Genomic DNA, 12725 nt, shown 5'->3' with positions numbered 1-12725 from the left:
ACCCACCCACCTTCCCCCAGTCGCACACAAACACTCACACATAGACATACACAAATACACACGCCCCCCTGGAACCTCTTGCAGGACCAAATGGCTGGCAACGCCTGCCCGCCATCTCCCGCTGAGCCCTGGTGTGCGCTTTGGTGGCTCAGGCTGCTGTTCAAGCCCAGCGGGGGTTCATTCACTCACTCGCACACACACATACACACGCTTGTACACGTACAGACACACACAGTCTCCTTGTGTCCCCTGCACACCCGCCACCCGCTTTCACACCCCAGACAGCAGGACAGCAGGAGAACACACACACACACGAAGGAACAGACAGACGCGGTCACTTTAGAGATGCAGGCCAAGCACTGTAGGGGAGAAAAGTTTTCACTTAAACTGGAGAAATCTCTCTTCATTAGCGCCTTTGGACTTCAGGAAGAGTTCTGTTTATTTGTCCGATTTTCCTGTCTTTGTAGTTTTTCTCCTCTTTCCTTCTTTGTCTGTTCCTCTGTTGTTTGGGTATGTTTGGACTTAGTTGACTTAGAAAGTTTGGTTCAAATACAAGTAAAATGCTATGTTGTTCAAAGCCAGTAGGTAAAAGCACCTTAGCTTGCATCTTGCCTCCACAGTTTTGATACTGAGACAAATGAAGTAGCAATCACACTGATTTTGATCACACCGAATATGTAGCCAGCGGAACTAGACACGAAGTCATGCAGTTAGTTATATGTTGATCTCTTGAAAAGACAAATATCTTGTATAAAAACTAATTTTGTAGTTCATTACTGTAGTGTCACATGTGTTTTGAACATTAGATTAAAAAGTTTGCAGCAAATGATCAGGATGACAAGTAAGTTGAGCAAAGTAATATCACAGCACAGACTAATTTTTTTTTTTGTCTGTAGAAATTTATCTTTAATTTTTACTCAATCAGGGGACGTAGCTTTCAGTCTGGACTGGTATGCAATGGAGTGATGTACATTGTGTGTACATCAGTGTGTGTGTGTCTGTCTGTCCTCTCTTTAATTCTCATGCCAGACAATGAGTGCTCTCCTACTTTCTCCCTCACCTCTGTTTTCTTTATCAGTTTTTCACTGATCCACCACATAAATGTGTGTATGGCTGTTTTCTGCGCAGATATCAGGTATTTGCCTCTGTTGGAGAAACCTTTTCACATTCTTGTATGATCCAAATCATTCTATTTGACTTGGCACTTGCTCTCACTGCTGTTTACATAGAATATAATATTATTATATATGTGTTTTAAACGTAGTATGATTAATTATAAGCCACTTTAACATTTATGATTTGGATATTGTCTGTCATTCCAGGACGGATTGACAAATATGTAACTGCGTCGATTAACAGTTAATGTCAGGGTTTCTTTAGTTGTTTACATCTCTGTTATTTGTGAAATGAGTAAAATCAGTTAATACCAGCTAGACAACAGATTCAATAATTATGCATCAGGATACAACTCAAATTAACGCGTTTAAAAAAAAAAAAAAAGCTGGTTGGAACAGAATCGAACATAAATACTCACTGTTAAGCACAATCTTATATCAAATGACACTATTTGGATGAGAATGATTTGTACCTGTACTGGAGGGGGCCAGGGGAAGTTGTTCAGTGGAGTTCTGCATGTAATAAACACCATGGTACTTGGTACGTGTCGATATGGATTGATATATACGGATAAATCTGTGTCACAATGAATGGCCGGATTAGCAACCAGCTGTTATCAGTCTTAAATTGTAACAGAGAGTTTTACCCTACTGTGTATTGTATGAATGTTTGTGGTTTAAATGTTTACTTTCTCCAGACAGGACAGAGAGAGTGCGGAACAATCCCATAAGGAGGAACTAAGGTCTGCAAAACTTTCAGCACAGGAAAGGGAGACAGAGCTGATTGTGTTGTTGGAGCAAACTGAGGCTCAACACCAGCACAGAGGTCAGTGTTTCCATCCACAGCAGCAGCAATACGCTTGACTTTAACATCTTGGTCTTGGCTGGAAGTAGCTGAGCCTCTCCTCTCAGGCTTTATCAAATATATCCCTCCTGCTTCCCTTATGACTGTCACTCTTTACACATGGTTCTCGTCACCAAATGAACCTTTTCATTCTCCATACCGGATGTTTCATTGTGTGATGGCCGCGTCTCTTATCACTTGACTGCTCACCGGAGCAGACACTACACGTTAAGTTCATGTGAAGTGGCAAAACATATCAGTAAGTGAGTTTCCCTCCACTGAGTGGTTTGAATTTTTGGGTGTGTGGATGGAACAGTAACAGATTCAGTAAACCACGACAGAGTCACATCCATTGGAAAGGAGGGATCAGACTTTTCAACAAGGACCATTAAAAGGTTTTCAGTGGAGGCAAACACACTAAAAAGAGTTAATATCTCTAGTCTAATAGTTGGCTTACATAGAAGGGAGGGCGATGTGAGTAAAGGAGAATAAAGCCAAACTCAGTATGACGGAGCCAACAGAGTCAAAATATCCAGAACTGCAAGGAGCAAAACAGCTACAACAGAGTTGATCAGGGTCAGCTACACAATCACAGCCATTGAGCTGGGACTCTTTCAGTCTCTTCCTCAAGGACGTTGCAGCGGGGCGGATCTTTGCTGGAACAGGGTCTTGAACCTACGTCTTCCAGTTGAAGGGTGGTTTTCACTCTCACTGTGCCACCTTGCTAACCTCCATCACAACATGACCGAAGTTGGGAGGGGATGGACACGAACACAAATTATCTGAGCTGAACAAGAATGAGCTGAAGTGACCTCAAAAAAGCAGAACAGAAGCCACAAGAGGAGAAGGAGAGAATGGCAGGGCAGAGCAGAGGGAAGGTGATGGGAGCAGTGCAGAGAGACCCAGCACCGAGCTCCCTGACTGCCTGAACAGCAGAGCTGCTGCTGCTAGCACATCTGTTGCACCATCTGGACGCCCCCCCCACCCCCCCACTCTCCCTCCCTCCCTCCCTCCCTCCCTTTGCCCATCTTTTTATTTACCTGTGGTTAACTTCAACAAACAGGGAGCCTGCTGGTACGCAGAACAAAGATGGAGGGTATAGAGGGAGGAATGGATGGAGGGAGGAAGGGGGGTGGGATAAACAAAGGGTCTGTTTCTGGCGCGTGTCGGCAGCACACATGTTGTCTAAAGAGAGCTGACATCAGAGCACAGCAGGAAACTGTGGATGGGGAGGGGATGGAGGGGTGGACGTCCTTTAGTAGCTTGCATCACTTTCTCTCCCCGTGCAACTCAACAGACGAACTGGATAATTAGCTTTCTTGCTCTCCAAATCCCGCCTCTCTGTCCATCCGTTTGTCCTTCCATCCATCCGTCCCCCTCTCCCTTCTTCTCCGCTCCCTCCCACCTTTTTCAGAAATGTTTTTTTCATGTTTCTTTTTTGAGTAAATGCGTACAGAGCAGCCTCTAGATGATATCAGATATTTGTCTCTCTCCGTCCCTCCCTCCCCTGCCATGCCTCTTCCCTCCCTCATTTTTCCTCTGTTTGTTTCCAGTGCCAGTTCTGCTGTGTTTCTGTGTCCCAGGGTTCTTTTTGGAATACGCATGGCCAGACGCATTCAAAGCCTGCTCCGCTAATTAGCATTCTTCGTGCAACTTTTCCATCACTGACCAAACTTTGTTGCCTGTTTGTGTGTATGTGTGTGCATGTCTGTAAGTTTGTGTAATTTAGTTCCACTCTCTCCAGCATCCGGTTTCTGCCCTTCATGCATTATCTATGGAAGCGATTTTATGATGGTGGCTGTATAGCGTTGAAAAAATTTTTTGTCGTAATTCACTTTGGAAGTGCAATGTACAGCAATGTAAAAAGTAAATATCACATTCCATGGTGTGACAGAAACATCACTGTGTGTTGGCCTGTGTAGCTCTCCTAACACAATTCCATCCTTCGTTTAATAGCTTATCTATATCGCAGAGAAAGATGACAGATCCATATTACCTGCAGTTTAATGCTATTCCCAAAAATGCAAAGACCCACCATCATGGTTCTTCCCCCATTTTTTTCCGTCTTTCTTTTACCCCGAATATCTACTGTGTGCAAAAAAAAAAACAAAACTCTTGAGAAGCCTGAGTTACTTTCAAAGACTGCAAGTCCTTGGTGCTTTTGGTTCCGGATGACTGTAACAGAATGGTGGAGCAGGTGGATCATTGCCTCAATCCAAACGGCGGCCATTGTTATTTTAAGAGAGCAAACATATGTTGGAGAGCTGAACGTGAATCATTTCAAAAGAATGATGAAAGCCCAATGTTGGATTGTTCAGAAAGAGGCCCCTGTGAGCGGTTGAGGACGTGGCAGGAAGGGTGGAAAGGAGAAAGAAAGCGATTTCAAACAACAGTCCCCTCTACATCTCCATCTCACTTTACCCAACTCACGCACTTTATATTTCCATTCTCCCGTCGCTGTATTTCAGCTTTCTTCTGTACATCTCCTCCTGTTGTTTGAACTGTTTTCACTCTAATGCATATGTTGACAGAAGCATTTTTGGGAATTCAATCAAACAGGCATATGTGTCTTGCTTTGACTGCAGGTTTTGTTGCAATAGATGTTGTCCTGCTGTTCACAAACACAGGACACATTACCCTTTCTCTTTTATCCATAACTGTTACTTTAAGTTAAAAAGTGTCACCAAAAATAAATCGTGGGTCAATGAGATAAGCCAAAAAGTTGGACTTTAAAATTTTAATTGAGACATACTTTCTGTATGCTACAGTGAAATAAAGAGGTACTGTATAACCTCAAATTTAATTGCTCTGTTCACTGAGTTTGAAATAAAGAAAATAATCTAATGTTTTAGTGTCATAATACATGCGGATCACACAAGTCTTAGTCACAAATTTGGTTTTCACATTGTGACAAAGAAACTCCTCTGACACCTCATTACAGTCCTGAAGTGTGCTACAGCTGATAACACTCACTTTTGGCTGTTACTTCACTTCTGTGTGTGTTGTCAGGTTTTGTCTGTGCATGGATTCCCTGTGTGGGCTTGTGAACAGTCATCCATTTCTGTCGAGAAACTTTACAAATGAATTCACCAGATTTTTTTCCACAAAAACTCTGAATAACATTTACATCAGATAAATATTATTTGTTTTAAAAAGGTTATTACTGTCAGACGGTGTATTCGTAACAAGAGGAAGTCTACATACCTCTCGTGTTAGTCTTAGTTTAACAAATATGATTCTTTGCCTCTAATTATTGAAGATGTTTTCTTAATTTCACAAAATGTTAAGCCCTGAAAGCAGGAAATGTTAAACAGCTTCAGAAGAAGCAGAAATTTAGTTAGATTTCATCTTAGATTTAGGTTTCAACCTTAAAAAGAGCATGTTTAAGTTTTGGGTCACAATCAGTTTAATTTTTCTTGGGGTCAGGATTTACTAGAAACATTAATAAGGTAGATATTCTAAATACTGTATGTATGCAGTACATGTAGTGAACAGCAAAGAATAAATGGTTAAAGGATGTACGAGCTGTGCACAGACAGTATTATGCAATTTCTATAAATCTTTAAAGCAAAATGATGTAAATAATGTATCCCCTGAACCGAATCAGTTCATGTGCATCTAGGGTCGTTGATGGCTATGCAAAGTCATGGTAACTGATGTATGTCTCTGACTGATTGCAGTTGGAGCGCTGGATGATCTGCTGAGTTCCCATAATTCACTGATTAGAAAACTGAAGGAGGAATGCTGCAATCTGGGAGCCAAGCTGGAAGAGTTAACAGAAACTACTCGGTCAGTTTTTTTTCTGTATCAAATTCATCATGCACTTAATTATGCCTCCAGTTTCTTCCACTCCTTTGCTCTTTGAGTCAGTGGGAAAAACATTTTCATTCACCTATTTTTCCATGAAATCATTTTCAAAATGTACTCTCGATACACACAGCGTCTCTTCCATTGGTTTATCCTCTGATCTGTTGGACATCCATGTTATCATGTCATGAAACATCATCCATTGGGCAGTTCGGACCGAGCATGTCAACACACTGCATACTGCTTTCCAGTCTGACCTGTTTTCTTGTTAACCTGATGCTACAGTAGTCACAGCAGGCCTGCACAGCTCTCCATCTGGGCTGCCTGTGTGTCTGTGGGTACGCCTGTGTGTGTGCATGTGCATGTGTGTGTATGGAAGTGACCCTGGGCCCAGTGTCCTGTCAGCTGTTGGAGCTGTGCTGCACATTAGTCACATGACAGCTCCCAATCTGGCCCTGCTCGACCACACTGGCTTCACCAGCCATAGGACACATGCACAGAACACACACTCTGAAGTGAATTGTGTATTTTCCTATGAACAGACGTTAGTAGTGAACAGAAATAATGGAAATATCTATGCATAAGTTTTCACATCCATGCTGATACTGTTAGAAGTATGTGTCACGTGGTTTAGCAGCAGTGTGGTATCAGTGTGTTTGGTTCCTTGGGCTGTTTGAGCTCCTGGAGTCTAAGCCCAGTGTTGCGGTTAAAGTCCTGCTGGATGGTATAACAAGAGACCAGTTGATGCGTTTAGACTTAACAGTACTTTTCATACTTGATGATGTTATATTTTACTTATGACCTTTATATTGTGTCTTTTTGTTTAGCCTTCCTATGTCTTATACTATGAAGCACTTTGCAACATCTCACCTAGAATGATGCTATACTGCACATAACTTACTACTTATAAGCTTAACAACAAATCAAGCCTTGAAGTAAAGTGTCAAGTGCCGGTTTCACTGTTTTTATTATGTTTACATTTCATTGGTACATTGGTAAGGTGCATCAGGGCTAATACAACTGTAGCATTAGTATCAACTGTGTGTGTGTGCGCGTGTGTGTGTGTGCGCGTGCTCGCAGGAATGAACTAGAGCTGGTGACCCTGGAGAAAGAACACCTAGAGGATACAGTGAGGAGTTTGAAAGATCGCTGCTCTGAAATGGAGAAACAGTGTGTCCAGCATGGTCGCATGCACAAGCGCATGAAGGACAGGTACACAACTACTCAAACTGTACATACACCACAGTCACAATTACAGCATTTTTTTAGAAAAATGTTGGGTTGTTTCCAAACAAATAAACATCTGATTTATATAGCAGTGATTCGATAATTGAAACGTTTATGTTTTTGCAAAAGCATACTATGATTGTCTATCACACTGAGTATTTTCATGCGAGTCAACACAGAAAAGTGCATTTTTCTTCAGAATCTGTTGCTAGCCAGTCCATCTTCTCTACGTCTAATGTTTAGTTCTTTGAGAATTTAATATTTGTTGACACAGTGGTTTTTCTGTCACCAGCATGTTATTCTCCTGCTCTGTGTTTGGAGAAAACATTGCCAGCCTCATCGGGCTGCGCAGTCAAACTACTCTCTGATTAAGAACAACTTTTTACTCATATAATGTAGCGGAGAGAACAAACAGTGGGTTCCCATCAGTCACTTGCGCTAGTCCAAACAGCATGATATCTGCAGTCATGGCCATCATGCTCGATGTGCGCGACATCCAACAGAAAAATGGGTAAGCTTTAGCATTAGGTGTTAAGCAGACATAAATCAGATAATCTATTTATGGCTGTGTTGCCTCTGTGGCTCAAATGAATAATTCATTAATAAGGAGATAATTCATGATAAACAAGGCCAGTTTTGGTCGCATCTGCAACCAAACCTGCAGCATGATGCGCAAAAAAACATCTTGGGCGTTTTTTATTTTTTATTTTTTTTGGCAGATATAGATAGTGTGTTATGAGTCATGATTTAGGTTGGAGTTAAGGATTTATATTTTTGGACTCACTAGGGGTAGGTAAAACACACAGATATGTGGGTTTTGAAGGAGAGAGAGGTCAAAAATATACAAAGAAACTGCGCCATAATATTTCCGTGTATCATAAGTACATTTACACTGCAGCTTTCACTCAAAGGTGTACTGTAAATTACAACAGTGAATCGTCGAGATTAAAGGATGAGTTGATTAGTTGAAGTCACTGAATGAAGAGAGTTAACATGCTGCTGTTTTAATGCTAAAGTTTCTTACAGTCACTGGTTTTTCCTAATTAGCTGTTCTTCTTGTAGTCGACAACAATAAACTGAATATATTAAGAATTGTTGGACAAAACAAGCAGAATGAGGGATGTCACCTGGACTTTGTGAAGTTGTGCTTGGTCTCTTGTGAAATAATGAGAAGAAATAATTTGCTGCATTAATTGCCCTAAAGTAGTGAACATGTTACAGTACCTCATATAAAGAAGTGACGGCACATTCTTCTTGGGATTGTGACAGTCAACTGCAGTATACAGTGAAAAGTAAATATTTAAGAGAATAGGGATTTTGGAAATATGAAAATATTGACTTTTGAAGGCTGCAGCTAAAACTGCTTCCATGTTTGGCCAATGTTATAGTATCTGTACATAGTTTGTGAGGAGAGTTTGTGTATGCGTTGCGGGGGTCTCTTCCTCCCTGAGTGTGAAGCCCAGTTGGTGTGTGTCTCCACAGGGTGCCTGGCATACAGTCTGGCTCTGCCAATGTGGGCAAGAGTATGTGGGTGTTGTTGCCCCACTCGGCAGGATCTATACCCCCCCAACTCCACCTAGCTTACATACAACTACACGCGCGCACACACACTCTTCTCTCCTGCTCCATCACTGACACCACATATTGTCTACCACCCACCGGTGTTAACCTGTCGACAGTCACAAGCTGCCAAAAAACAAAGTTTACGAAGTCACAGCTGTCTCCTGGTTGTGTGCGACTCTCTTTGTGCGTCTCATAGAAGGAAAAACAATTTAAATTGTCAAGAAGTGTGAAGTATGAATATTCTGTATGTTTCTGCACATATGTTATGGTGGTATTTTTGTGTGTGTGTGTGTGTCTGTCTGCGGATGGGTTGCTATTGCATGTTCTCAGGAGGTTTAGCAGAGTAGGAATCTGGCTGCCAAAAGTGGATTGGCTAGGAAGTTGGCACATAACTTCTCTCTTCTCCCATCTGAACCACAATAATCACTCTTGGCATTTAGTGAGTTTTATTTTCTGCTTTGACACTTAGTTGGTTGATGAATCCTCCTGATATTTTAAAATCTCTTGAGTTCAGTTCTACATGAGGTCACTTTTGGAGATACAGTTAAGCCTCTTGACCACATTTTACTATTTGATTTACGTATATGTTGATTGTGATCAGTAAATACTTTTTTTTTTTTTCCACATTTCTGTCGTATTTGTTTAAGTGACTTATTGTACAGAGGTACAGCACAGCATTGAGGAAGAGAGGTTAGGGAGGTATGACTCACGTTTACGATGATCAACGTTGCAGCTGGTACATAGTTTTCTGATGTTTGTGATTATGTTTGTGTTACTGATCCTACTCAGGTGGCTAACTCTGAAGCTGGTGTCCTGCCACACATATAACGCTCTCACATTGGTTTGCTTTAACAAATAAAAACAGAGCTCCTCAGTATTTATCAGTCATATCTTGCAGTTTGTGATTAAGTTGTAGATACTGGACTGAACTTTGTTTTCTCTGACAGAACTTTGCACGTCTCTCTTTCTATGTATGCACGCCGTTATGTTTGTACGCATGTACACATATTCATGTACAAGTGGGTATATGTCTGTCTCACTCCATACGGTGCTATTCTCAGATTGAGTAGCGAGCGGGTCATTGTAATCCTCAGTGTTTGCATGAGCGTGTGTGCATCCATACGTTGGCTATATGTTAGTCAGTCCCCGTAGGCCCTGAGTGCTTGGTGGGCGCCCTGCTGCGCCGCTCAGGGTTTGAGGTGTACGTGTTAACAAGCTGGTGCAAGTGGGTTCAATATCCAGCGCCCTGCCCCTCCCCACAGCCTCTCCATCGGCCTGCAATCTGTGCTGCGAAGAGCGGCAACAGCGCACCACGCACAAAACATTTGGAAAATCAGCTTGATTTATTTTTACATGGGCAAGCTGATTGCCAAACTACACAGGGGTTTTAGCACACAATGTTTTGCTGCACCATTTAATTATTTATTTCAGTATTTCTGTGTTGTTTGTTTTTTCTGGTTGGAAATGAAGGGATAGAACGGAGGGTGGAGAGAGGGAGCAGGAGAGCAGAGAGTTTAGGAAGATGCAAAGCCAGTTCTGTAAATGATATCTTAAAGGTAAGATGTCTCTTTTAATCAGGACTCTGGGGAAAAAAAACCCAAAAAAACAAAACACATTTTTGTTCATTAAGTAAGTTTTATTTAAATGAACAAAACTGGAATTTATGTCAGCATATTTTATTTTGACCCTTTAAGCCCTTCCATTATGTTATTTTCTAGAATATTTATGTAATTTATGACATTTAATCTAGATGTCATGCAATATCACAAACATAAATCAAATGTATCTCTTAAGTTGAGGTGGTTCGAAATTGTTGATAGCGTCAATGTGAGCAGGTGATGCTTGTCATACAACCAATTTTCATTCGTGATAGAAAGAAAACTGTGGTGTCTCACTATTAGTTGAGGAGAGAAAAAAACAATACTTTTATTTTCAAAATATTTGACTTGCCATTTGCAATGTGATTTGTTTGAGTAATTTAAAAAGAGACGTTTTTATATTAATTCTGACAGAAGCAAAAATCATAGTGCCAATTCATTCAGAGAGAAAGATCTGAGTGAGAACACCCGTGTGAAGAAACAATTTTATCTATTAATAAATGTCTGGAGCATTGGAGAAGGTTAGCATAGCTCGTAAAATATTTTCCACTCATCAATTCTTTTTCTTAGTGTGAATAATTTTTTAAATAATTATGAAGAAATTAGATTCATTAATACCTGGTTTGCAGAATGTGTTCTGAATGCAACCAAATAATTAAAGAGACACGCTCAGAGGAAATATAATTATGTCCGTGACTCTGAAGTGCAACTGCTGTTTTTTTTTTTTTAACTGGACATTTTTTAGTCTAAGTTCTCCTTGAAAATTCAAGAGTAATTCCTGTATTTGTATATAAATTAATCAGTATAAGAGGATGTAGAGACTGATACAAGTTCAGTCTGGTTATAAAGATGTTTTTTTTTTTTTTATTATTATTTCTCAGATTGATGCAGAGAGAAAAATCGATTGATTTTCTGTTCACGCTTAAGATTTACTGTATATCGTGTGCTCCTCAGCTATAACTGTCCTCCCCTCTGCCCTCTCTTCCTCTCTTCTCCTCCTCCCCTCTTCTCATCCCTTTTCTCTCTCCTTTTCCGTTTGATCTTCTTTTATTCTGTATCTTTACTACCCTCTTCTTTCTCCGTCTCCCCTTTGCTTTCTGTACCAAACACCACACAACCTTTTCTCACCCCACAGCTGTTCTCAGGCTGTTTCACCAATTATCACTACGCATGTACACACTTAGGTCACATACACAGACATACACGCACACACATACAACAGACCAACATAACACCAACGCTTACCCACACAGTGACAGCCGTGTGTTTGACAGTCGTGTGTGTGTGTGTGTGTTGTGAGCCTGCAGCTCATGGTGTAGCCCTTAAAGGAGAGCAGCAACATATACGCAGATGTGCCTGTAGATCCACAGGCTTCACTGGGCCATATGGCCTCCACGAAGAAAGATGGTGCGTGCGTCTGGAGGAGAGGCAAGAATGGAGAGAAGGATGGAGAAGGGATGGAGGGCCATGTGTGGCATGAGCTGTGCAAGCAGTTGTTGAAGTATGTATGCCTGTGGATGTGTGTGTGTGTGTGTGTTTGCACCAGAGGCTCCAGGAGATTGGTTAATGGAACAAATGGTCGCGGCGGGCCGGGGAAGAAGGAACAGGCTTGCTGCTACCGCAGGCGGACCGCACGCCCCGGGCGAGGGCTGCTTCGTCTGGGCTCCTGCCACACACATACACACACCCCCTCTGTCAAACCCTCTCCTCTCCTCATCAACCCCCCCCACCCCCAAACACACAGTGTGCTGCCATGCCCCAGAAGCAAAAGGACGCTCCTCGCAAAACTTTTCATTTGCAAATGAAGTTGGCAGAGGCTGGGCAGAAGAAAACGGGACAGCTTTCATTTGTCTCATCTGTGTGTAAGATGAGCCTCAATGCTGAGTGTGTGTTTGTGTGCGTGTGCGTGTGCGCGTGTGTGTGTGTGTGTGTGTGTGGGGGGGGGGGTGCCGAGAGACAGAGGATCATAAGAGTGAGAGGTGGAGAAATCAGGGATAAAGGCCCAGCGCGACATTCAGCTTTTACACGCTTAAACTTAGTGTTTCCATTTCACATTCACGCTTCACACATCATTAATGTTAACGTCACTGCTGTAACCTTTTTACGTCTTTACAACACATATGCACACATTTCATTTTTCTTCGTACATTTTAAAAATCAGACGGTCTCATTCTCCCAAGAAAAAACATCAGCCTCTTTTTTTTTTTTTTTTTTTTTTTTCCCCCTCTTTAAAGAAAAGTTGAGTCTTGTACAACAATGATAGAAAAAGTCGTTCAGGCACAGAATGATATTGAAAAGAAATAGGAGCCTTGTTCTTTCTTAGTTGCCACTTCTGCTGCTACTCTTTGTATGTAGGTAACTAGATATTTTATTAGAATTTAGTAAAAAAAAATGTATATGTATTTCTACATATATATATATATATATATATATATATATATATGAAATTGAGAAAAGTAACATTTTAAGGTATTTAGTACATTATTAATTATTATTATTGATACAATTGATTTACTACTCAACATCTGTAATTTTGGGGGCATCTAAGCCGTATAAAGACTGAAGGGAAGG

General features: G+C 41.2%; 1 protein-coding gene across 2 annotated transcripts in view; it reads left to right on the top strand.

The window, feature by feature from the left end:
- sdccag8 (SHH signaling and ciliogenesis regulator sdccag8) overlaps positions 1 to 12725 on the top strand; it is a 41489-nt gene that overhangs the window by 19170 nt on the left and 9594 nt on the right. Inside the window, exons 14-16 of one of the 2 annotated variants that reach the window (XM_029520651.1) lie at positions 1814 to 1941; positions 5640 to 5748; positions 6847 to 6978. In XM_029520651.1, the coding sequence (XP_029376511.1) occupies positions 1814 to 1941; positions 5640 to 5748; positions 6847 to 6978 (369 nt within the window). The remainder of the gene's footprint in view (positions 1 to 1813; positions 1942 to 5639; positions 5749 to 6846; positions 6979 to 12725) is intronic. The other variant, XM_029520652.1, reaches the window with a different exon arrangement.

The sequence above is a fragment of the Echeneis naucrates genome, chromosome 15, assembly GCF_900963305.1.
Source record: "Echeneis naucrates chromosome 15, fEcheNa1.1, whole genome shotgun sequence".
NCBI classification, from domain to species: domain Eukaryota; kingdom Metazoa; phylum Chordata; class Actinopteri; order Carangiformes; family Echeneidae; genus Echeneis; species Echeneis naucrates.
The sequence above is the reverse complement of the archived record's forward strand: the minus strand, read 5'-3'. Positions and strand labels throughout refer to the sequence as shown.